Source organism: Chroicocephalus ridibundus, chromosome 6, assembly GCF_963924245.1.
Source record: "Chroicocephalus ridibundus chromosome 6, bChrRid1.1, whole genome shotgun sequence".
In the NCBI taxonomy this organism is placed as follows: Eukaryota; Metazoa; Chordata; class Aves; order Charadriiformes; family Laridae; genus Chroicocephalus; species Chroicocephalus ridibundus.
Genome location: NC_086289.1, coordinates 57,942,649 through 57,967,913, shown reverse-complemented (window position 1 = coordinate 57,967,913; position 25,265 = coordinate 57,942,649). Strand labels below are relative to the sequence as shown.

General features: G+C 53.1%; 2 protein-coding genes across 19 annotated transcripts in view; both read left to right on the top strand.

The window, feature by feature from the left end:
• KIF1A (kinesin family member 1A) overlaps positions 1-7,458 on the top strand; it is a 42,366-nt gene extending 34,908 nt beyond the window's left edge. For all 18 annotated transcript variants that reach the window (XM_063340011.1, XM_063340010.1, XM_063340028.1 and 15 more), the window contains 11 exons: positions 1,046-1,160; positions 1,413-1,546; positions 1,694-1,755; positions 1,869-2,014; positions 2,301-2,513; positions 2,663-2,740; positions 3,035-3,159; positions 3,286-3,432; positions 3,549-3,741; positions 3,817-3,935; positions 4,509-7,458. In XM_063340011.1, the coding sequence (XP_063196081.1) occupies positions 1,046-1,160; positions 1,413-1,546; positions 1,694-1,755; positions 1,869-2,014; positions 2,301-2,513; positions 2,663-2,740; positions 3,035-3,159; positions 3,286-3,432; positions 3,549-3,741; positions 3,817-3,935; positions 4,509-4,551 (1,375 nt within the window). In that variant the 3' untranslated portion in view covers positions 4,552-7,458. The remainder of the gene's footprint in view (positions 1-1,045; positions 1,161-1,412; positions 1,547-1,693; positions 1,756-1,868; positions 2,015-2,300; positions 2,514-2,662; positions 2,741-3,034; positions 3,160-3,285; positions 3,433-3,548; positions 3,742-3,816; positions 3,936-4,508) is intronic.
• Positions 7,459-7,900: 442 nt separating this feature from the next.
• ILKAP (ILK associated serine/threonine phosphatase) lies at positions 7,901-22,179 on the top strand. The gene is made up of 12 exons (XM_063339064.1): positions 7,901-8,050; positions 8,783-8,848; positions 9,262-9,318; positions 10,379-10,501; positions 11,391-11,517; positions 13,192-13,298; positions 13,765-13,858; positions 15,763-15,850; positions 17,153-17,274; positions 19,976-20,095; positions 21,456-21,537; positions 21,754-22,179. The coding sequence occupies exons 1-12, from the start codon at positions 8,005-8,007 to the stop codon at positions 21,892-21,894; spliced, it is 1,173 nt and encodes a 390-aa protein (XP_063195134.1). The 5' UTR covers positions 7,901-8,004; the 3' UTR covers positions 21,895-22,179.
• Positions 22,180-25,265: the final 3,086 nt, after the last annotated feature.

Below are 25,265 nucleotides of genomic sequence, written 5' to 3'. Positions count from 1 at the left end.
ACGGCTTCCTGAGGATGCTCAGCCGGGAGCCGGGCTGTGGCAGTTCTGGGTGGCTCTGGGGAGTGGGTGCTGCATAACCTCAAGGCTGGCCCAGGAGGGAGCCCAGGAGCGGGGCAGGGGGTGAAATGGGGATCCCCCATGCTGTCAAACTGGAGCCGCCTCCTGCTTCCCCCACCCTCAGTTGCTTGACCCAAAGAGGGTGGTTGCTGCTTTTGCTCTGGGTGGCTGCGCCATCCTCTACAGGACCCATAGACAGCAGCTGAGTGGGGGTGGGGTGTCCCCCATTCCTTCTCCTAGCCTGGGAGCCATGGAAAACAGCGAGAGGACTGAGGCAGCCCGGTGGAATGGGGATAGATGGGGCTGGCGATCAGGGCAGAGCAAGAGCCGGGATAGACAGCTCAATGGGGGCCAGCCACCAAATCATGGTCCCCGGGTCCCTCTGGGGCTCAGGGCTGGCAGACGGGCAGCCCTGGGGAAGGGCACCTGGCTGGCAGCGGGGGGGCTGCTCTCCCAAGGGCGGGCTGGCAACAAGCCCCCAGTGCTGAGAGCATTCTTCCTTCTTTCCCTTCCGGCCATTGCCACCTCAATGGCAACAGCTGCTCCCGGCGGGAGCCAGGAGGTGCTGTGTGCCCCAAGTCTGGATGGTGGGGACCTGGCCTGGGCACGCTGGGGGAGCCCCCCCACTCCGAGCATGGGGGTGGGGCACGCACCCTCCTTTGCCCTCCTTTGCCTTCCTAGCCTGCCCTGCCTTGCCTGCACCCCAGCTGAGCCCCGACTCCTCCCGCAATCCCTCCTCCACAAAACCCCAGTCCGTCAGCTGTTTCGAGGGTGCCGCATCCCCCTCCTGCCACACCTCGTCCCCCTTTGCCTTGAGCCTGCGTCCTCTGGAGTGGCTGTCCCCATCCGGCCCCCCAGCGTGTGCATGTCCGTGTGTCTTTGCAGGCCTGCTGCAGCACCATGGGGGAGGGACGATGGCATCTCCTTGCTCGCTCACCTGGAGTCCTGGGGTGGGCTGTTTTACTGGCCGTGCTATTTTTTTTGACAGGACTTTCTACCAGTTTGAGACGGCGTGGGATAGCTCCATGCACAACTCACTGCTGCTCAACCGTGTCACCCCATATCGGGAGAAAATCTACATCACCCTTTCCGCCTACATCGAGGCAAGGAATTTAGTTGCGGCAATTATAACACCAAGAAAGTCTGGTATTTCCCCCACCATCAGGGCTCAGCCAGCGTGAACCTCTCCTTAGCCGGCACCAATGCTAATGGGGTGCAGGATTCAAGCTGGTGCCTGGGGGCCCTGCGGGACGCCGGGAGTGGAAACCGCTGGGCACTGAGGGTGGGAGAGACCCACTCTTGGTGGGCTGCCAAGCCACAGCCGCCCTGATGCCTCTTCCCCTGCCCTGCTGCAGATGGAGAACTGCACTCAACCTGCTGTCATCACCAAAGACTTCTGCATGGTTTTCTACTCCCGGGACGCCAAGCTTCCTGCCTCCCGCTCCATCCGCAACCTTTTTGGCAGTGGCAGCCTGAGGGCTTCTGAGAGGTACCGGGATGCTCATGCCTTTCTGGGGGAGGAGAGCCATCACTCAGGGACTGGAGCTCTCCTGGGGCATCCCAGCAGCCTGGGCAAAATAACCGAGGCGTGGAGATGGGGCAGAGCTGGTAATGCCTCATCTCCCTTTGCTTGCAGCAATCGCGTGACGGGAGTCTATGAGCTCAGCCTCTGCCGCGTGGCCGACGCTGGCAGCCCAGGTGGGTGCCGTGCCTCTGCTCGGGTGTTCACCGTGAGACCAGGAGGCACAGCATGGTGGTCAGGGGTTGGGGTCGTGCATCTGTCCCCCCCAGCTGTGCGTCTGTCCCCACAGGCATGCAGAGGCGGCGCCGGCGTGTCCTGGACACCTCCGTAGCCTATGTGCGGGGCGAGGAGAACCTGGCTGGCTGGCGGCCCCGCAGCGACAGCCTCATCCTTGACCATCAGTGGGAGCTGGAGAAACTCAGCCTCTTGCAAGAAGTAAGAGTCTGGGCTAGAAATGGCTCAAGATGGTGCAATTGGCAGCTCAACCCCTTGCCCTGCCAGTGCCAGTGGGATTCCCCACCCTGGGTGTCTCAGCCCTCCCAGTTGTGGGAAGAGGCAGGAGCAGGGCTGTGCCACTGGTGCTCTCCTGTTGCATCGCTGATAGCCAGGTCCCAGCAGACCCAAAGCTAACGAGCAGGTGGGGTTAATGGGACCTGGGAAGCACAGTCCCTGAAAGGATGCCAGGAAGGGGCCATCCCTGAGCCTGTCTGCCTGTGCCCAGGTGGAGAAGACAAGGCACTACCTGCTCCTGCGTGAGAAGCTGGAAACGACCCAGCGCCTGGGTCTGGAGACCCTGTCCCCCTGCTCCAGTGAGGACTCCGAGTCTCGAAGCACATCCTGCGTCTCCTCCCCACTCTCTGTCGATGGGCCCCCCGAGAGCCGCACCTCTCTCCCCGAGACCCCCAGTGAGCGGCAGAAGGAGCTGGCCGTGAAGGTACCATCTTCCATCTCATGGGGATGAAGCCAGGAAGGGGCTCCCACAGGGTGGCATGCGGTTATGGCAGGGGAAAGCCCAAGAGGAGTGGGAGGAGGAGGGCAGAGGAAGGTGCCTCCTGTCCCACTCTCCTCCTCGTCTCTCCGCAGTGTTTGCGCCTGCTCACGCACACCTTCAACAGGGAGTACAGCCACAGCCACGTCTGCATTAGCGCCAGCGAGAGCAAGGTACCACCACTGTCCTGGGCTCTGACGGGCTGGCAGGCACCGGGAGGGATGCATTGGCCAGGGGGAACTGGCTGAGCAGGGGCTAAATGGTCACCGTGGTGTGAGTGGTCCCTGCTCCTTCTGCTTGCCCTGGTGTTCCCAGAGCTGGTGGCTCTGAGGACTGTGCCAGGAGAGGACCCCGCCGGCCGGAGGTCTTGCCTGTCTCCTTAAGAACTGGCTTTTGGTCCCGTTGCCCAGCTGTCCTGTGCCCAGCTTCAGGTGGAAACTTGAGTTCACACGTCTGTTCCTCCACAGCTGTCTGAAATGTCCGTGACCCTGATGAGAGACCCCTCTATGTCAGCTCTTGGGGTCACCACTCTCACCCCTTCCTCTACCTGCCCATCGCTGGTGGAAGGACGCTACAATGCCATGGAGGTCAGGTAAGGTGGTGGCCAGGAAGTTCATCCCCCAAGCAGGGCAGCTGTAGCAGTGGGACATGGTCCTGGTCAATGGACGTTCCTGAGCCATCACTCTTCACTACACCCTCGTCTCTCCTCCCTCCCCAGACCCCCCCAGGTCTCCTCCAGGGCAGAGAGCCCTGACCTGGAGCCTGCAGTAGAAGGAGAGCAGAAGAGGTCCCCAGCCCGCCGGCCTGAGGAGGAGAAGGAGCCGCAGCGTTTGCTGGTGCCTGACATCCAGGAGATCCGGGTCAGGTAGGAGTGGCTGCAGCAGCCAGCGAGGGGAATGCCTTGGGGCTGGAGGGGATGCGCCCTACGCTTGCCATCTCCTCGCAGTCTGTGTCCCACCCTGACCTCCGTCCCTTCTGCAGCCCCATCGTCTCCAAAAAGGGCTACTTGCACTTCCTGGAGCCCCACACCAATGGGTGGGTGAAGCGCTTTGTGGTGGTCCGGCGCCCATATGTCTACATCTACAACTCGGACAAGGACGCAGTTGAGAGGGCCATACTCAACCTCTCCAAGGCGCAGGTGGAGTACAGCGAGGACCAGCAGGCCATGCTCAAGGTAGGGCACCCATAGCCAGCCCCGCTCTGTGCACCCCTTCGGGCGAGGGACTCAGCCCTGGCTCTTCCTCGGCAGACCCCGAACACATTTGCGGTGTGCACGGAGCACCGGGGCATCCTGCTGCAGGCAAGCAGTGACAAGGACATGCACGACTGGCTCTACGCCTTCAACCCCCTCCTGGCTGGATCCATAAGGTACTGGAGGCAGCTGGGGGAAGGGGGGTGCAGGGAAGCCGTGAGTGGGGGGTCCACGGGCAGCCAAATGTGCCCCCTGCCCTGGTCCCGGTGCTCTCCCTGCTGCTCCCAGGTGCAGGGAGCACCTCCTGTGCGGAGCTGTGGCTAGATGGGCTCTCAGCCACCAAAACTTGGACTGTGTTAATCTTCATTTCAGCTCCTCCCCACTTAAGTGCTTCAATCCAGGGCCAGATCCCTGCTGGTACAGAGGTGGTTTTGTGCTGAGTTCAAAGCAACATCTAGGCCTGGCAGCAGCGACACTGGCCCTTCACCATTCTTGAGAGCATCTCATGCACTTCTCAGAGCATCTCATGCAGTTGGTCTCACATCTCAGGAAGTTCTTGAGACCATCTCAAGTGGCAGAACTAGGGGAATAAGAGTAAATGCACAGAAATTTGTGTGCTCTGGCTAAAGAAACATTAATCCCATGACCCTCCAGCTCTGGCTGGATTGAACTGCCAGGACACTGAATCTGGGGGACCACACTTCTTGTCTACATCTCTGACACATTTTGTCTCTTGTTTTCCAAATCAGATCCAAGCTGTCCAGAAGGAGAACAGCCCAGATGAGAATCTAACCTGAAAAACACCCTCCACCTCATCCGTCTGCCAATAGGATCAAGATAGCTGATTCTGTCTCAAGACTCCTCATGTTAACGTCTGACCTCTCACACCATATGCTGCCCCAGCTGTCTACTCCATGGAAGGATCTGTCTCGAGTCACACCTTCACGGGGGAAACTCACTTCCGTTCGTAGCTGCAAAAGCCTGGACCCCCCTGGGCAGGATTTCTCGTGCGCGTGCCATCTTCTGCCTATCTCCCCATGGGTGGCCTTCATGTCACACCATCTGTAACGCTCGAGAAAGGTCCCTGATAGAGGGGAGGGAGCGAGGAGGGTGGTTTTGGCGAAAAGCTGGTCTTCAACCTACAGAGGTGGGAGTGTGGTAAAGCTCAGAGGTGGGAGAGCAGGAGGAATTGCCTCCATGCGAAGGGAAAGTGGTAGTTTAGATATGGAGATTTCCTAGTTTCTTGATGTTTCTGCAAGAGATGGCAGGGTAAGATCAGGTGTCAGTAGTTTAAGATGATATTTATAAAGTATTTATTTCTATTTACATCACAAAAATCCCATAAATTGGGTCCTGGCCCCGAGACAACGCCTCCCCTGGGCAGGGGAGAGCCTTGACAGTGGTTAAGGGTCCTGGAGATGCCTCTCCTGGGACATTCCTGGCATGTGCCCCATGGTGGTGGCGCTCTCACCCTCACTCCTGGCCTTTCCCCAACCCTCTGCTTTGTCGCCCCTGCAGCTTAAGCTACTTCTCCCCTTAGTGGTGGCTGGACAGTGCACCATGTCTTCCCAAAGGAGGCAATTCCTACCTGCCCCATCTACCTCTGTAAGGGGGAGCCCACCATCTCAGCATGCCATGGCACCCACATCCACACGGATGGGTCACCTCATTTCAGAGCTTGGTCCTGCTGGAGGGAAACGGAGGGCTCTGGGGACAGCTCTGCCTGTCACCTGGTGCGGGGCTATCCTTCCCAACCAAAAGCATGTGGGCCACCTCCACTATGCCAGCCTGGGAGCCCCAGGGGGCTTGTCCAAAGGGATTGCCCCCCTCTTAGGGCAGGATGCTGAGGGTCCCATCCCTGCAGGGATCAGGTGGCTTCTTCCAAAGCCGGATGGGAAAGTTCCCCAGGAGTCAGGGCTAAGAACGACCATCCCAATCCACAGGATCCTTGTTGCCCTTTCCCAAAAGGGCTGTCCCATCCTTTCTCCTCACAGCAGGATGACAGGCTCGAAGCAGGTCTGAGAGGGGGGGAGAGGCTGGTATGGGAGTGTTGGGGTGGTGATTGGGCCTCTTTTTACTGTTGTAGCTGGCATTTTCTCACTCCTCTTCCCCCGCTGAAGAAGCGAGCGCCCACCTCCTTCCCACCCTGCCTCCATTGGCACATTAATCCAGGGGGCTTTCTGTGGTGGAGGTGGCTTCGCTGAAAAGACCTTCTCCAGCCATCACTGCTTCCCACCTCCCCCAGCAGCAGCTTTCCCTCTCCTCCTTTTCCCATCTCTCACCCATGGGGGGATGCTTTCATTCAGAGCTTCCTGAGTGGCTGGCGGCATCCGGCACAGCTCCGGGCGGGAAGGTGAGCATCTTCCTCCACGCACCTCCTGGGCACCCTCCTAGCTTCGCTGTCACGCCTTCATGGCTGACCTTCCCACGAACAGCACTGCTGCGCCTTGGCTCTGCCGCACCTCCCCCGCGCTGTCTGTGGTGTGTGTATGTGTGTGTGTGTGTGTGTGTGTGGGACGTGACGCTGTCCTCATTATGCTCATGTTGTGGGGGGCACAGAAAGGTAGGGACGTGGCAGTTGGGCAGAGGCTTGCAGGGACCCCCCCTTGCTGCATGTTAGGCACTGTTCAGCTTTGGTTTCAGATTATGGAAACGGTTTGGGGATCCTTCAGGAGCCCCTGCTGTTCCTGCCTGGCCTCGCCGCAGCTCCTTGGGCATCTCACCCCATTGCTCCAGCCCGAAGCCGCAGCGGGGCTGCTCCTCCCAGCCTTGCTCCCCAGGCGGGCGGCAGCTTGCCCACACAGGACAAGCTCGCCATCAAACTGGGTTTTTGTCTCCGCTGTGATCCATTTTAGAGACCACGAGGCCGATTTGTGCCCTTCATGTAGAGAGAGGTGCCCGCCTGGGGGCGTGGAGGGGCAGAGCTGTGGCCGGGGTTAAGCAGGGCCCCGGGCTGCAACATCTGAGCTCCCGTACAAGGACTAGTTGGTACCATCCCAAATGTCAACGTAAGGCACTAGGGGTGGAAACACTGGGTGCCCCTGGGAACAGGGGAGGCTCTTCCAGGGCAGAGGCAGCTTCTGGTGGAGACAGGGCCCGTGTCTGCCAGGGACCAGACATGGGTTCACGGGCCAGGGCCAGGCAGTGCTGCCTGTGCTGCAGGCGAGGGGCGGCCATCCTCCAGCTGGAGTCGATGCATGCCTGAGGCCAGCAAACCTGCAGAGCAGATGGCTCGGCTGGGGACCGCCACGCTTGGAGTCGAGGGAGACATGGCTGCTTGCTAGACACCCGCAGCAGGACATCTCTGGCTGGCGAGCAACCCTTGCTGTCTCACCGGCTCCGCTCTCGCCAGCACCACATGCTCCCCCTGTCAGGGCCCTGTCCACCCGTCCCCTCTCCCACCACAGCCCCCTGGGACAAGGAACGCAAACCCGAGGTTTAGGCACGACTGTGAGCCCCATCAAGCAGGAAATTTCACCGGGGAGCGACGGCATGAAGGGCGGGCGAGCAGCAGCGGGGAGGCCGGGGGACCGCAGAGGAGGGAGGCTGCCGCTCACGCCCTCTGGTCCCTGCTGGTGATGGCGGCATCCCCGGGCCATCCCTGCCCTGTGCCCAGGAGTCGGCTCCTCGGGTCCCAGCCGTCCGCGCGCACGTGAGGCTTGTTCGGTTCTGAAATAAATGTGGCATTTAACGCAAACACTCCCTGCGCCACCGAGCTCTCCTTCCTCCGGCGGGCGGGTAGGGAGGGCGCCTCCAGGCCAGCAGCACCGGCAGCGGGGAGGCCCGCAGTGACGGGCCAGGGGGCTGTGCCGCTGTGGAGCCCGCTGGCTAGGCCGCACCGGGTACGGGCACCGGGCACCGGGCACCAGCCCTAGGCGGCGCGGCGGCGGGCCCGCCATGCCGTACCGTCCTACTACCGCCGGGGGGCGCAGCGCGCCCACCCCGTCCCGCCCCCAGCCGCGGGATTGGTCAGCCTGGCGGAGCAAGGCGCGAGGCGACGGCACTGATTGGCAGGGCGGCCCCACCTTCCGATTGGCGGGGGAGGCGCCGCGCTGCCGCCCGGCGGGGAGGGCGATTGACAGGCGCATCGCGGGGCGGGGCCGACGGCAGCCTTCCGCTCCCTCCCCCCCCACTTCCGGCCCTTCCGCGGCCGCCGATTGGCCCGGCGGGCAGATTGGCAGGGAGGGCGAGCGGTGCCTGGGCAGGAGGAAGCGGCCTCGGCGGCGCTGCCGGCGCGGCAGCGCGATGGATCTGTTCGGGGACCTCCCGGAGCCCGGCACCTCGGCGGCGGGTGAGGGGGCCGCCGCCCCTGGGCGGGCGTCTAACCGCCGTCTTGTCCTGCCCCCGCGCGGCCCCGCGGGGGGGTCTCACCCCGACAGGCCGCGGGGCCGGCGGCGAGCGGCGCTGGGCCCCGCCGGGCCTGCTGGTTTAGCCTGGTCGTGGGCAGCGAGCGTCTCCGGGGGGGACTCGGATACTCAAGGGGGCAGCTGTAGTAGGGAGTGGCTTAAAAACCGCTGGAGGAATTACGGGGTTTGAGGGTTGGTTTTTTGGGGTTTTTTTGGGGGGGGGGGCGCGGGGCGAATGTTCTTTTTCTCTGAGTCTCGTTCAGGTGCAGAGTGTCATCCAGGCGGGTTAGCCCTTGCTGGAGCTTTTCCCCTCTCTGTGGTGCTGTGGATCATGGGTCTGTGGAGAGCTGTAATGGTGTTACCGGAAGCAATTTGCTGCTTTCTGGGCCCCTTACATCCTGTGTCATCTTGATCAGGCTGCCGAGGGATGTTAACACACGTTGAGTGGATTCCGGGGGTGGGGGTGGGGGAGAAGGGTCGTTTCCAAGATAAAAGTTCACATCATCACTAGGCAGGTGGTTGTTTGGTCATGTAGGAGTTGCCTAAATTAGAGATGGAAGAAAGATAGCTAAGGTTCTCCTCAGTTACCCCACCTGTGCTCACCTGGGGGGCGGTCCTTTCAGATACCAACCCCTGAGTGCCTGCAGCAGGTCTTGACTAGCCCTGTTGTCTTACAGGGAAGGAAGCCCAGAAGGGGCCTCTGCTCTTTGATGATCTCCCACCAGCCAGCAGTGCTGACGCAGGTATGGATCCTCCGTTCCTGCCTTTAGTTTGGCTTCCCGTGTTTTCTGCATCAGCAGCTCTTGAGATGAAACTGCTGTAAACCCTTTTCTTTGTTGGACAGGAAAAAGACAGTTGGCTTTTCAGCACTGCTGTGCAGGGCAGCTGCTTTCCTCTTGTGGTGTTTTGGTTTGTCTTATAAACAAAATGTTATATGTGTTCCACATGTATTCCATAACATGTTCCATGTAAAAATTCCCTGAAACAAATGTAAGGCTTGAATTTGTCCCCACAATCCAGTAACAGAAGTTGAAATTTGGCTCACTTTGGTAAACTGGCATTTTATAATTCCCACACCTCAGAAGGGTTGTACAGAGCATTATTCCCTCAAAGGGACAAAGGTATTTACTGATTCTTGCCTTTTTCTATGCTCCAGGAAAAGGAGGCTCTTTACTCTTTGATGACCTTCCACCAGCCAGCAGCAGTGACACAGGTAAGAAGCTGTGTCAGCTCACCAAGCCTCTGCTGACCTGCCCTTCTAAGGAAGACCCATTGATGTAGCTTGTTGTGTTGAACACGTGGCAAGTTAAATTGGTGTCTGCGTTGGCTAACACTCATGGTGGCGATCTGTTTGTGCCCCATTTGTTTAAATGGGGATTCTGACTCTTAAAGAGTAAACTTAGGTCTGTTCCCAGAAGATGTCTTTTTGGGAGCCCTGTTGTCTGTGCCTGAAAGCTCCCTGCTTTTGGGGGTGAAAGTGTGGGTGTGCTCACTAAGAGTGAAAGCAGCGCTGGCCCAGTGCTGCCACTGCCTCAGCTTCTGTTGCTTCTCTGCTGTGGGCACAGACTGCCTTCTTGTTCCTAGCTATAAGTGTCTTCAAAACCAGACTGCTGGTCTGGCAAGGCCTTCTGCATGCACCCAAGTGTTTGCACCCAAGTGGGTGAGATAATTCACTATACCATACGAGAATAAATCTCCGGAAGGAAAAGGCTGGGGTTCTGGCATCATGGCAATCATATTTTGCTCGGTAGCTTTAATTTGTACCATCTTCTGAAACCTCTAACAAATATGCACATTCAGAGTAATGAAATACATTTCTTTGCATTGTTACAGGCACGATTTGTAGACACAAATAATAATAATAAAACCTGGTAGTGTTCCAACCTGAAATGTTAACTTCCTGAGCAGTAAACTGCAAAAAAGGCTGGTAGCTGAGAAGCAAACTGTGGGTTGGTGGGGACACAACAGCCTGCCAGCCAAACACAACTGTACTGTGCCTGAGGTAGGGTCACATAACATAAAGTGATCAAATCAGCGCTTGCTGGGTTAGACAGTGTGTGCCATGGGTTGTACGTGCTGAGTGAAGTTGTATGTGTGTGTTTGTGGTCAGTTAGTGTGTCTTGTTCAGTAATAACTCTGGTCAATTAATACTGCGTGAGTGTGCAAGCCTGTGCTCCTCAGAATGCTTCGGTATAAAAGGACTTGCTGCTGAACTTAGGCAAGTAAAACAGAGCTGGAAGACTTCAGCCACCTGCATTTTTGCTTTCTTTCAGCTTCCAGTGCTACTGAGCAGGTCTCATCAGCAGGGAACCACGGGAAAGGGGAGAAGAGAAAGTCCTTGGAGGAGGAAGAGAAGAATGGCAGGGAAGAACTTGTGGAAAAGAAAGTTTGTAAAGGTTTTCAGACAGTTTGAAAACAAATGTACTCAATTTGTACTTTTAACATTGGGCTGAGTAAGTCCAGACCAAAGCTAAGCTTTGGTTCTTCAGTCCACTTGCATTTTCGGCCTTTTGTAGGGAGCAAACTGCTGCAGTGGTCTGTGGAAGCCCCTTGAGCACCCTGGCACTCTCTGCCTCCCTCACCCAGGCCTTCTTACCGGCCCTGATGAAGTGTCAGAAGCTAAGCAGCAAGCACCTCAGCGTTTGCGGGATAAGTTCCTGTGCTGACAAGAGAGGGATTGGTTGTAAAACCTCTGGAAGGCTAAAGCCACACCAGTTTCTTTTGCCATGTCCACAGATCTGTCCAGATCTGTGTGTCTGCTAAGAATGCCCGAGAGAGACTCGCTGTTACATATAGGACACTTGACTTCAGAGCAGGTGCCCACGTGTTACGTGCAGCTTTGGGAATGTGTTCAGGGGTACAAAGGAGAGGACATGTTCTGGAAACAGCAGACCCTGATTTCCTGTCCTTCCACTCTCTTTAAAGCTATGCTTTGTTTAATCCACAGGACCAGTGACACACGCTTCCCCTGCCCCTTTTTGGTAAGAGTCCTGTCCTATGCCCAGCAATCCTGCTGGGCTACAGCTGCCTGCAAAAATGGGGATGAGCGGTTTTTATAGCTGCTGATCTTGGGGGCACTTAAAAATCCATGTTGCAAAATAAATGTATCCCACGCAGCAGAAGGTGACAGATGTGTTGTTGCAGGACAAGGGCCGTACTTCGCTGTGGTGCCAGGATAGGGTCCTGAAAGCTGAAAAGTGGTTGCTGATTTACTGGTTTTTAGCCTGAACTGAGAAGACAGAGGAGTTTGATTTGCATGCGTGTGTCTGCTTTGTTTCCCTTTAGGGTCAGTGGGCATTCTTGGATTGAAGGGTTATGTGGCAGAGAGGAAAGGTGAAAGAGAAGACATGCAGGATGCACATGTCATCTTAAACGATATCACCGAGGAATGCCAGCCTCTGCCCTCTCAAATGTAAGTGGGCCGCAACTGCCAGAATGAAGCTGTGTATGGCAGCCATCGCAGGGGTGAAGGAGCTCCAGCTTGCTTCAGCTAAGCCTGTGATATGATCCTTTTCGCTTTGAGCATCTGATGTTCTTAACTACGCCTGTGTTCTTGTGTGTGGTTTGGTTTGGTTTGTTATTGGGAGGCCTGGGTTGTATCACTAGCTGCGTTCCTGGGCAAATCACAGGACTCTTATATACAAATACCTCCCCTTGAGTGATGCTCACTGGCTTCACAAGGATTGTGAAGGCCCAATAACTCTGGACATTGAGCCTGTTACCCAGATGTAAGCATGGATGTTTCAAGACCCTCAGTTTAATTATAAGTAATCAGGCCTTGCCTTGGGGATTTTAGAATCATAAAATCGTTTTGGTTGGAAGAGACCTTTAAGATCATCGAGTCTAAGCATTAACCTAGCGCTGCCAAGTTACCACTAAACCTTGTCCCTTAGCATCACATCTACCTGTCTTTTGAATATCTTCAGGGATGGTGACTAAACTGCTTCCCTGGGTGGCCTGTTCCAATGCTTGATAGCCCTTTCAGTGAAGAATTTTTTCCTAATATCCATCCTAAACCTCCGCTGGCACAACTTGAGGCTGTTTCCTCTTGTCCTATCGGTTGTTACTTGGGAGAAGAGACCGACCCCCTCACGCTACACCCTCCTTTCAGGTAGTTGTAGAGAGGGAGAAGGTCTCCCCTCAGCCTCCTTTTATCCAGGCTGAACACCCCCAGCTCCCTCAGCCGCTCCTCACAAGACTTGTGCTCCAGACCCCTCACCAGCTCCGTTGCTCTTCTCTGGACACGGTTCAGCACCTCGGTGTCTTGTAAATGAGGGGCCCAAAACTGGACACGGTATTCGAGATGCAGCCTCGCCAGTGCTGAGTACAGGGGGACGATCACTGCCCCGGTCCTGCTGGCCAGGCTATTGTTGATACAGGCCAGGATGCTGTTTGACTTCTTGGCCACTGGCCTGGGCACTCTGCTGCCTCATATTCAGCTGTCTGACAACCATTACTGGTGTGTAAAACCCTAACTGTGGAAAGGGAGAATGCCTGAAGAAGAAAAAACAGATGTCAGAACTCTCTCATGTAAAAAGTTTAAATCTCTCTGCAAATTAAGACATATAAGCGTGTGTACAGAGAATGTGTGTATTTAAACAAATGCTCTCGAGTATCATCCTGATACTGGATTTAGCTTCTGAAGTAATATTGTCAGGAGAGCTTCGTGTGCTGAGGGATTTGAGTTTCTTGCCTGTAGCATGGTTTCAACAAGTTAAGGCATGGAAAGAACTGTAGGATTGATTAGACTGATGCCTGTGTAGTGCTGGGGTGTTGCAATGCCCTTGAGGTGAAATGTTTAGCTGCTTTTATGCCAAGGTGTGATAAACTATCTTCTGCCCCTCATTTTCTTGAGGGGTGGAAAATTACAATGAAGTTCTCAGCTCAGTGCTTGCACGTGCAAATTTTGCAAATGCTTGAATGTGTGAACTTAGAGACTTGCTGCCTTTGTCTGTGCCTTGGAGTGCAGTGTTTATTCAGTCTGGCCAACACAGGGCAGGATGCTATGGAGACTAATGTACTTGATCCCACGCTCTGGTTCACAGCCTTTCTCAACCCCTTTCTGCTTCTCTTTGTTCCCTCGCAGCACACGTGTCTCGTACTTTGCCGTTTTTGATGGCCATGGGGGAGTCCGAGCCTCAAAATTTGCAGCACAGAATCTGCACCAAAACCTGATTAAGAAATTTCCTAAAGGTGAGAGGAGTGGGATAAGGGCTGTAGGGCAACCATCACCTTTTCTGCCCCAATATTATGGCAGTGGATAAGGAAACTGATTTGTTTGGCCATAGTTCTACAGTTCCTATCCATATTCCCAGTGGGCTTGTGAGACTGTGCCGTCTCCAGGGGAAGAGGGCTGGAAGCCTTTTTGCACAAGAGTACAGGTAGCCACTTGTGAACCGCTAAGCAAGTGTGAGATGCGCTGTTGCCAGCTTTGGCAGTGCCACTTCAAGAGTGAAAATATGCCCATGGGGGAGAGGGGTATGTCATAAATTCTCTGAACGTGCTACCGTGCAGATGTTTGGTAGTGTGAGCCCAGGATGTGCCCCAGGTATTCTGTATAGGGTCTGAGAGATTCACTGCCTGATTGAATGTTGGATGAGTGAAGGGAGGGACAACATGTTTTAGCTGGAGCTTAGGTGCTGTTTTCCCTGTCTGGCAGGTGAGGTAGTCAGCGTGGAGAAAACTGTGAAGAGATGCCTTTTGGACACCTTCAAACACACAGATGAAGAGTTTCTAAAGCAGGCATCCAGCCAGTAAGTGTAAATGCTTCCCATGCATTTGTATTTCTTAGCTTGCATCTCACAGGCCTTAGTTCTGAGCAAGGCAGAGGAAACCTTAAGTCATGTCTATGCTTTGGTGAAACCTCATACAGCTTAGCTGTGCCAGGCTGTAACTCTGCCAGCTGAGTGCCTGCTAGAGCTAGATCGCAGCGTGTTCTAGTCGTACTCTGGGGTAAGCAGCCTGTAGGACCCCTTAGACTAAAATACAAGTTCACGGTAAAGGAAGGAATAAAACCATGATCCAGAATGGTGCCTCTGTCCTTACCAGTGCATCTTGTTTGCCTTCTTTTTAAAGGCTTACCAGGTTGCTGAAGTGACTTGTCCCGTACTGCCTGAGATGGGATCTCTGTGTTGAAAGCATCAAAGTGTGGCAGGAGGGTATCTGTAGAGCAGTCCTTTGTGGGCTGCTGTGTGCAGCTTTCTTTAGAGCTGCATTCCTGTTAGTGAGTATGTGCTTGCCAGGCTGCAGCACATCTCTGAGGTCGTTTTTAACGCCCTATGTTGAAAGACTTAACTCTCCCAATATAAGTTTAAGTCTTGCTTTCTTCACTTGTTTTGGAAACAGAGACATTGATGAAGAATGTGCCTCATCTTAAGCTTGTTTCTAACAGTTTCTTTTAAAACAAAGCTGAAAAGCACAGCAGCTACCTTCTGTGAGATGAAAGCCAGCCTGCCTCTTGGCTGGGTTTTGAGTGCAAGCATCCTTACCTTCTGTCAGTCTCTGCTGAACTGACACACCAACTGTGTGGACTAGGGAAGATGTAGATCGCATTTAAAATACGGTCACTTTGTTACCAGTCCTTTACACATTTGGGTTTTGGTGGGGTTTTTTTTCCGCTTTCATAGTGACACCTCTAATTCAGGTGGAGGGACTGTTGATGCATCTGATTCTGAGATTCCCTGCAAACTTTCAATTTTAAGTAAATTGCAAACTGGCTCAGTCTTTTAAACCTAATCAGATGAACAAGTTTGACCAGGGAAAAGGAAAAAGCTTCCTTGAGTCTGTCACAACAGTGTCATTCCCAAACCAGGCTCTGGTCAGAAAACAGGACTTATGACAAAGGCGCTACAAAGGATCTCTAGTGATAGCTGTATTGATGATGAAATGAATGATCTTCGTTCAGCTGCACCTTCAAAGTTAGGAAAAACTGGATGAAATATGTCTTGAAATCAGTCTTTCAAAGCTAGTTTCAGTAAAGAGTGGCATCATAGCTGGGCTTCATTGCGAGGAGGGCTAGTCTGGCAGCTGTAATCTAAGAAAGGCTTCTCGTTTTACCTAGACCTCTAGAGATAAAAGCTTAACTACAGCAAGTAGACTTAACTACAGCAAGTGTCAGGAGAGTGACTGAACGAGTGGTGTTGCTCCTGAGGTGGGGGGTGAGGACTGGAGCGGGCAGGCAAGGGTCCTGTGAAAAAAGGAAGGGAAATGAAAGCAAAAAGGAAGGCAGCTCTGTTGCAGTCCTGGCTGTGCCTTCCTTTTGCTGCAAAGAATGAGCCTCCCAAGGAGGAGTTTGGGGTGCTTGTTTGCTCAGGATGCTAAAGCTTCTGGGCAGTTATTGGGGCTGAGCCTGTTCCAGCCACAGATGAGCTTTCCCGGGAACTGAGTGTGAGGAAGGGTTGGTGTGGGGACCATATTTGAACCAGTGGGACATTGATCATAGATTTAGATTGTGGTACTCTGTGCATCTCCTCTGTGTCCAGCTCGCTATTTACCACCAGCAGTTTCCCTAGCTGCTTGCAGGCAGCTGATGGGGGCTTGTGCTAGCTGACTGCTATGTGTTAGCACGTGACGTTTCCTTGAGTCCCCAGGAGCACTCTGTGACTTACTTCTTGAACATTGTTTTCCCCCTTGGTAATCTCATTTTTGTTCTCTTCAGGAAGCCAGCATGGAAGGATGGCTCCACAGCTACTTGTGTCCTAGCTGTCGACAATATTCTCTACATAGCCAACCTTGGTGACAGCCGGGTAAGCAGAATGGAGAAGCCCGCTGCTGGCATCTCGATTCCTCCAAAAGGTTTATTCACCCTGCAGGGCAAGGTGTTTGTGTGGGATGTCCCACTTGCCATGAGCTCCACAACTGTTCCTACGAAGCATCTTGTTTTGGGTGGGTGCAGGGTGCTTCTGTGTTGTCTCCCATCGTGTAAAACAGCTGTGTGGGATAGCTTTCTCTTGGTGGCGCTAAATATCTCACAGTACCTAGAATAGAGTATTTCAGTTGGAAGGGACCTACAATGATCATCTAGTCCAATTCAGGGCTGACAAAAAGTTAAAGCGTATTATTAAGGGTATTGTCCAAATGACACTGACAGGTTTGGGGCATCAACTACCTCTCTAGGAAACCTGTTCCAGTGTCTGACCACCCTCTTGGTAAAGAAATGCTTCCTGATGTCCAGTCTAAACCTCCCCTGGCACAGCTTTGAACCACTCCCACATGTCCTGTCACTGGATCCCAGGGAGAAGAGATCAGCACCTCCCTCTCCATATTCCTCTCCTTGGGAAGCTGTAGAGAGCAATGAGGTTGCCCCTCAGCCTCCTTTTCTCCAAGCTAGACAAACCCAAAGTCCTCAGCCGCTCCTCACAGGACATGCCCTCCAGCCCTTCACCAGCTTTGTTGCCCTCCTCTGGGTGTGTTCAAGGACCTTCACATCCTTCTTAAACGGCGGGGCGCAGAGCTGCACACAGCGCTCAAGGCGAGGCCGCACCAACGTGGAGCACGGCGGGATAATCCCCTCTCTTGACCGACAGGTTGTGCTGTGCTTGATGCGCCCCAGGATGCGGTTTGCCCCTCTTGGCTGCCAGGGCACACTGCTGGCTTCTACAGAGCCTGCTGCCCACCAGCACCCCAGGTCCCTTTCTGCAGGGCTGCTCTCCAGCCACTCCTCTCCCAATTTATACTTGTGCCCAGTGTTAATTCTGTCCCAAGTGCAGAAGCCAACACTGGGACTTGCGAAATGTCATGCCATTGGCGATTGCCCAATGCTCCAATCTATCCAGATTCCCCCTGCAAGGCCTCTTGTCCCTCAAGACAGTCAACAGCACTTCTCAGTTTGGTATCGTGAGCAAAACTGCTAATGGTGCATTCAACTGCTGCATCCAGATCACTGACAAAAATACTGAATGGCTCTGTCCCCAGGACTGAGCCCTGAGGAATGGTGATCCGTAACCAGACAGATGTAGCCCCATTCAGTACAGCTTGCAGCGCTCTCTTGAGAAGTTCTTGCTGCGGTTTTGTTGTCATTTACTCACGAGGGTCTTTTGTCAGCGCAGGCGATTCTGTGTCGTTATAATGAAGAGAGTCAGAAACACGCAGCCTTAAGCCTCAGTAAGGAGCACAATCCCACCCAATATGAGGAGCGTATGCGGATACAGAAAGCTGGGGGAAATGTCAGGTAAGCGCCTAAAGGGTGTGAGTGAGTAAATCTAAACTCTGGCCCAACTTTGTGCCTGAGCACTGAGTTTCTGGAGTTTCCTGAGCCCAGCACTTATGCTAGTGGGAGCCCATAGAGAGTGTGTTGCTGCATTGGGAGGCACAGCGGTGCCTGAGATGTTTAAGGATTTAGCGGCTTGAGTTGGTTGATGGGGCTGTTTTCCCAGGGGCTTAGAATGGGGGCAGGGTGCTCTGCTGCAAAGGCAGGAACCCATGGGAAAGCCTGACAGTGTGATGCAAGCGTGGACATGCTTAAGCTTGACCTACAGAGCTGGACTTGATAGTTTAATAAGTTACCACTTGCTTCACACTGGCATTGAACAGAACTCCCTTGCTTGCAGCATCGCCTCTCCCTCCTTGTCCTATAAGAGGCAGGATGGTTTGAGAGGGCACAAGAAGCCCTTGATGCCAGTTGGTGTTGCTCCCCTTGGAAGCAACCTGATGCACTGAGGTGGTCTGCAGTAGGAGGGAGGTTTCTGGTGCCAGAGCGGGATTATCTTAATGATCCTGTGCGTGTAGGTGTGCATGGGTGTTTGGGCGGTTGATGCTAAAACCAGCAGCTGTGTCTGATTTCCCCGGCTAGGTTCTCTCCTTCCTTTGAAGGCTGTTTCTTGATTTAATGGCATACTCATGAGAGAGGACTCGGTGCAGGTGAAGTATTGTAATGCCTTTGGAGGCAGAATGCCCCCCAGGGTGGGGAGGGGTGGGCTCAGTTCTGTCACACTGCCATATCTGGAGGGCCTTGTTCCCCTTATCTCTGGAGAGCACATGCTGCTTCTTATGCTTAGCACTGATCTATCTTTGCACACAGGAAAGAGATGGGCCAGTGTCTGTTATCTCTTTTCAGAACTGGGGGAACATCTCCCTGGCTGCCTGGAGCCTCTCCCACTGCTTGTAGTTCAATACTGTGTACCCGTGAGATAAGTCTCAAAGTGTGTGAGTGTGTTGCTGCTCCTCTGGCTTTCAGGGTAAAGAGAGTTCAGTTTCTGTGGTGAGCTTTTTATTTGCACATTTTTCAAAAGACAAAGTCTGTTTTTTCAAGTTTGAATGGCCTGCTCCGCATTCAGAAAATTGTTTCTTTACATCTGTGGGCAGCGCAGAAATCTCAAGTAGTTAAGGTACAAGAAGTAATTGAAAAGTAATTAAGTACAAGTTTCCACGTGCTGGGAAACTGTGAGTGTTTCTGATTGGGAAATATGGCAGCAGCACTTGCTCTGAGACTGAAAATAGCAGGAGGACCTCATGCTGTGGGTGGCACTGCCTTAGCCTCCAAAGTCAGATACTCCTTCATTTTCACCTCTCTTCTTTTCAGCAGCTCTGCACAGAATAGTTGATCTTCGCTGCACTAACGTTGTGGCTGTTGGTTGTTACAAATGTGATGTAACCAATTGCCATCATTTTTCTTTGCAAGCTTGTACCGCCTTCCCTTCCAGAGGAGGGCCACGAAGAGGATCAGAGGGTTGGAGCGCCTCTCCTATGAAGACAGGCTGAGAGAGTTGGGGTTGTTCAGCCTGGAGAAGTCTTCCAATACTTAAAGGGGGCCTACAGGAAGGATGGGGAGGGACTCTTGATCAGGGATTGTAGCGATAGGATGAGGGGTAACAGTTTTAAACTGAAAGAGGACAGATTTAGATTAGATATCAAGAAGAAATTCTTTACTGTGAGTGAGGGTGGTGGGACATTGGCCCAGGTTGCTCAGAGGAGATGTGGCTGCCCTGTGCCTGGGGGTGTTCAAGGCCAGGTTGGATGGGGTTTGGAGCAACCTGGTCTAGTGGGAGGTGTCCCTGCCCGGGGCAGGGGTTTGGAACTGGATGATCTTTAAGGTCCCTTCCAACCCAACCCATTCTATGATCAGATCTCTTCTCTGTGACATGCCTCGCTTCTTGCTTTTATCTCAAGTGGGGCTGGTTGGACTACAAGATGAATAAGCTTGTGTCTTTCCAGAGTGCATAAAAGAGCCTTTTGGGGGAGAAGATGCTTGATTGTTAGAAAGATGGAGTGTGGGACGGTACTTCTGTTGGTCCAGCACTCAGTTTATATGGAAAAGTTTAGCAAACAGAACTGCTTCCTAAGGAGGATTTTAACTTGGGTTTCAGAGAACTGGTTGCTGCGATCAGTGATTAGTAAAGACCAAGTGATCAGGAGAAAGTGCTGCGGTTCTTGCTCCTTAGAACTGTCCCCAGTTGAGCCAGTCCGTAGGGGTTGGTGTCCTGATAAGCAGAGCACAGAAGGGCCTGTTGGCTCAAACCTGGTCTTGCCTGCTGCCACTCTGTGCTTCTGTTGAAATACAGTTTGCTAGATACCTTGCCAGAAAATAATCTGTGAATTCAAACCTCTGCCTCCATGAGTTCAGCTTAGTATTTAACTCTTACTTCACTGGCTTGCTAGGCTAAGCAGGACCTGAGTTAAGGCAGGGAGATGCAAAACAGCCTTGAATTCTCCTGGCCTCATTTCTTCCTCCCCCTCTATGCTTGTTTTCCAAAGCTTTACACAAAGGCACAGAAAGGGAAGGAGACTTTGAAGGGGAGACTTGAACTTGCTGGGGAAGTGGGTTGAGATTTGTACGAGGCAGCTGAATGCACCATGAAGAGTGTCTCCGTCAGGCAGTGCAATGAGATACGTGCGTGTGGGGAGGGTTCTTAATGTTTTCTTCCCTTGTGCAGGGATGGAAGAGTCCTAGGAGTGCTGGAGGTTTCCCGCTCCATTGGGGATGGCCAGTACAAACGCTGTGGAGTTATCTCTGTGCCAGATATCAAACGCTGCCAACTCACGCACAATGACAGGTAAGGTGTGCCCACGTGCAAGGGTGTTGGCTGCGTCCTAGCTTTGCTCACAGAAGTAGCACAAGCTGCATGACCCCATATGCTCTGCTGTTAGGGCCGAGGCACTTCAGATTGATCACTCAGAATTAGAGGATGCTTTTACTGCTGACATCTCTCTGCTCCTGTTACTTATCGGTATAGTGGGATAATGCTGCTGCCTTACTATGCCAGGATGCTGTGAAAGCTCCTGCTGGAGAAACTGGCCTCACAGCAGTGATAACATACACGAGCCTTAGACTTCCTTCATGCTCTGAATAAGTTCACACACCAGCGTTCAGGCAGTTGGCCTGAATTCTTGGATCCCTATCCTGTCCAAGAGTTGCTTCTAGCAGCCGTGGTGCCCACAAGTACCATTGCATTCAGCTCTGATATTTCAAGATTTGAGATACTTCTCTAGTATGTGATTGGCAATGACAAATTGCTGTGAGCTTTCGTGTCACTATGGCCCTGCAAGCTCTCTGAGGTGAGAACGTAACTCAGTACTGCTGCTTTTTCTGGGATTCGAATTACGTATCAAGCGATCCACTGAAATATTTCTAAAGGTATTCTGAGCATCAGGCTTTGAAATGATGTCTTCAGAGACATGTGCTGCTCTGGCAGGCTGGCCATCTCTGCGAGATGGTTGTAGTTTTCCGTGTTTAGTGACTCCAGTTAGGGCTCCTGTTTAATGCAATCCATTGTGCATGCAGGAAGTGCACAGCAGGCCATCTCCCCCATCTTCTGAGACCTGCCTCAGGTCTCCTTGCATTGGGCTTTTTATCCCCTCAGCCACCTCCAGCCTGCGGCAATACGAGTTTTCCAATCACAGTTATACCTCTGTTGCTGGGTTAAGCTGCTCACTTTTCTTTTGAATATTTCTATTTAAGTTATCGCATACCTCATGAGCGTGGAAATGTAAAGGATTTAAAGGGATGTACATAAGGTATTAAGCTGGCTGTATTTCTCTATTTCTTTGCATTAGTTACATTCACATGTGAATGAAAAGGATTCAAAGGAAAGAAGCGATTCCTAGAGAAATAATCAAGCTTTCTATCAGGGTGTTGTATATGGTCTTGCCTAACAGTGCAGTGTCAGGACTGCCAGGATGTCCTGATCTAGATCATACATTTTTGCCTGGCTCTTTGGCCTGCCTCAGTTCCGTGAACGGTAGGTTCTGGAGCACCAGAGAAAGTCTAGTGCTTCCTAGGGATTTTCAGATGAGCTTTATGGCACCTTCCCTTTGGATTGGAGCATGGGTACTCATAAAATAGCTTGGAGGGATTTTGCCGTAGCTGGGGAGCCAAAGATTCAGCCTTAGAACTTGTCTCTGCTTGATTTCCAGGTTCATTCTGATAGCCTGTGATGGCCTCTTTAAAGTCTTTACACCAGAAGAAGCTGTGAACTTCATTGTGTCCTGCCTGGAGGTGAGGGGAAGGCAGCATGGGGGCTGGGTTTTTCAGTCCAGGGGGCACAAAATGGAATGACTGTGACTTGCAGAAATCTACTTCTGCCAGGGTATCCCCCCTTACCCCTGAGGTTGTCCTTAACTTGTTTTTTTCCCCGCGCTTGGAAATTACCGTGTGCTTGCACCTACGCAGTTTGCTGGGAGCAATTGGTGTCATCTTTCCTCGTCCCAACAGGATAAGAACATTCAGACGAGAGAAGGAAAGCTAGAAGCAGACGCTCGGTATGAAGCTGCATGTAACAGACTGGCCAACAAGGCAGTACAGCGAGGGTCAGCGGACAACGTTACGGTCATGGTGGTCCGGATAGAGCACTGAGAGATGAGGTGCAGCGGCAGGACCCCTGGCTGGTGGCGGATGTAAGGGAAGGGAGAAGTTGGCATGTGTGCATGTGTGGCTGGGGGAGGGAGGGTCCTGCTCGATGCTCTTCAGTGTAAATAAAGTTTTGTTTTTTTTCTAATAGTTTTAGCTCACTTGGCTAGCAGTGTTTTCGAAGTGGCTGCCATAGTGGATCAGCATATGCAGAAATCTCTTGTCCTGTCAACCCCCCTGTGAATGTCTTGGCAAACCAAATAAATCCATATGGCAGAGGTGCTAGCAGGAGCAGGCATCTGTGGGCATGAACTCTGCCAGCTGTTCCAAATGGTGCAGTTCTGCTGTTCGTTTCTCTTTGTATGAGGTCCTGGGAGAGTCCTGAGCTCTTAGGACTCAGGCATAGCTCCCAGTCATCCTGTACCATACAGACTGCGCAGTACTTCAGGCCACCAGCTTTAGATGCGGTGCGGGATGTCCTCTTAATGCTGGGAAGGAAATCTTTCAGTTCTGAAGCTGGGTTGTGAGCTTGCATGCAGCTGAGTGATAGACTGCCGCTCTGCAAGCGGTGTTTGTACCTTCCCTCTGCTTGCAGAGAACGTGAGGGTTTTATCCCAGTTTTTAGAATCATAGAATTGTCTAGGTTGGAAAGGATCTTTAAGATCATCGAGTCCAACCACTAACTTATCACTGCCAAGTCCACCACTAAACCACCTCCCTAAGTGGCACATCTACAAGTCAGGGTACATCTACAATCTACAACATTTATAAATACTGAAAGGGTGGGTGTCAGGAGGATGGGGCCAGGCTCTTTTCAGTGGTGCCCGGGGACAGGACAAGGGATAATGGGCACAAACTTGAACATAGGAAGTTCCACCTAAACACGAGGAGGAACTTCTTTACCCTGAGGGTGGCAGAGCACTGGAACAGGCTGCCCAGAGAGGTGGTGGAGTCTCCAACTCTGGAGACATTCAAAACCCACCTGGACGTGTTCCTGTGTAACCTGCTCTGGGTGACCCTGCTCTGGCAGGGGGTTGGACTAGATGATCTCCAGAGGTCCCTTCCAACCCTATGATTCTAGGATTCTATGATTCTATGAAGTCTTTTAAATACCTTCAGGGATGGTGACTCAGCTGCTTCCCTGGGCAGCCTGTTCCAATGTTTGATAACACTTTCAGTGAAGAAATTTTTCCTAATATCTATCCTAAACCTCCGCTGGCGCAACTTGAAGCTGTTTCCTTTTGTCCTATTGCCTCTTACTTGGGAGAAGAGACCGACACCTCCCCCCTCTCCGCCCCCCTCCTTGCTACAACCTCCTTTCAGGTAGTTGCAGAGAGCAAAAATATTTGATATGGCAAAAGTGGCTGGAGTTTTCTTCTGATGCTTATTGGGAAAGTGTTTTCACCAAATGGCCCTGGCAGGCAGCTGAGATAAGGGCAAGGCTGTGTGCTTGGCTGTGTGCTGAGGAGCAGGCATCTCGGGTTTTAGGTACTTGTTGCTATTAAGTGTCTGGTGTCTCATCCCTTCCCCATTCCTCTACCAGCTGTTGCCGCAGAGAGTCAGCGTGCTGTTTACAAGAGAAAAATGTGGCTTAAGACCAAATGACAGTGTGAAAGCTAAACAGACTGGGCTATCAAAGCACTTAAATTCTAGATTACGCAACTTTCTCTGGGTGAGAGGGTGCAGTGAGGTGAGCCAGTGGGTCTGTGCAGTGGTTTCTTGCACAACCTCCTTACCCTGCATGAGAAACGGTGCAGTCCCAGGGAGAGGTTTGGGCAGGTTGGTGCAGTGCTGCCTGCCTTTTTGTCTGTAGTCCTGTCCAGGGTTATGAGGCTTCCCAGGCTCTCTTCTGTTCCCTGTGTTCCCTGGAGCTTTGGGAGATGGTCCCAGATCCTGGGCTATATGTTTTTTCTTGACCATGCGAAAGCTATCTTGTTGTTTGGGTCAGGTGGCTACAACAGAAGTCAGTTAAAATTTATGGGCTTATGCTAATGATTAGGCTAACTCGGCCTAGCTCGTGCTAATTCTCTGCATCTTCTGCGGAGCACTGAGGAAGGAGGCGGGCCTCTGCCATGCATTTTGGTAGTGCTTCCGTTTGCCAGCTTGTTCTGCTCCTAGCCATTCCTGCATACTCCGAGGCAAGGCTGCACTGCAGGATGAGCTGAGAGGGAATTGCCTGTGTTAGCAACAGTCTGCTGCTCTTGAAAGCCAAATTTGGAGAGCTGAGGCAGAGTAGCACGGAGTTTATTCAGTCTGTGGCAAAAGGAACCCTGATGGCAGATCTCAGAAGGGCAACTCGCCTTCCCTTCTCGCCTCCCTGCTTTTCACAGCTCTTGCGCTGGAGAGAGCTGTGTGCTGTGCTGCAGGAGCTGAGCCAAGCACCCGTCTCTCTGGTGCTCCCTTCCAGGAGGCCCCTCTTGATTCCAGCACGAGTGCTGCTTGCCCTTCTCTGACTGTCTTCTCTCCCCCTCCCTCCTCTTACAACTCTTCTTTCCTTCCCTTTAGAAAGCACAACTCCAACGGGGAAGATAATACATAGTGGTATGGTACAGTTAATAACAATTTCCATAAAATGGATTGTATTGTTCATTTTTCAGGGAAAAGGAAGCACTGTGGAGCAGGTTTCACCACGCTTGTGAGTAGCCAGCCAGTCAGAAAGGCAGGTTCAACCCCCAGTTTAGTGGAAGTCAGAAAACTGCTTGTAGTTCCTGGTAGGGTGGGGTCAGCAAGAGGTTTCCTGAAAATAAACTCCCCCTGCCTCATCGCTCAGCAGCATCCTGCTACTGCAGGGAGCTCCGAGACCACCACCCCGAGGTGGCCCACGCAGAAACGCATGTACACGCAGCTCCGCTCCCTTGGGGCTAACTGAGCTTCTAGCCCCCTCCCAACACTTAAATTGGGCCACCAGTAGCTCTCACGTAAGCAGCTCTTTCAATTTTGTGTTCAAGTGCGCTGAGGTCTTTTTATCTTGCTTGCAGAGGACAGCTTACCAGCTCGGGAAGCCCTGCTCTCCAGCAGTGCGTCCTCTTGTCTCTTCTCGGGTGTGTTTGGTAGGAAGGGGAGGTGGCTGACCTCAGAGAGACGGCCTTGCTCTCGGTCACGCGTGGTAACTGGCAGGTGCTGCCAGGGCCAAACTCCTCAGCGAGGCAGGAGCTGCAGAGGCCTCGTCCCTGCCAGGGTGCTGCTGCCGCTCACCCATTCAGCTGGGGGAAAAAGCGCATCTTTCCTTTCAGAGACAAGTTCTCTTTGCCCTGGGGAAGAAGTCAGCGTTAAAACTGCACAGCCAGAGGCGCCCCCTCCCCGCATCCACCCATGAAGAGCTTCTCACCAGGCTCCTTGAGGAGGTGTAACCTGTGGAGAAGGCCAGGCGGGGCCAG

Coding starts and splice junctions, on each gene's coding strand:
- ILKAP (XM_063339064.1), top strand. CDS start 8,005: ATGGATCTGTTCGGGGACCTCCCGGAGCCCGGCACCTCGGCGGCGG. Junction 10,502..11,390: donor GGAAAAGAAAGTTTGTAAAG/GTTTTCAGACAG, acceptor GTTTCCCTTTAG/GGTCAGTGGGCATTCTTGGA. Junction 13,299..13,764: donor GATTAAGAAATTTCCTAAAG/GTGAGAGGAGTG, acceptor CCTGTCTGGCAG/GTGAGGTAGTCAGCGTGGAG.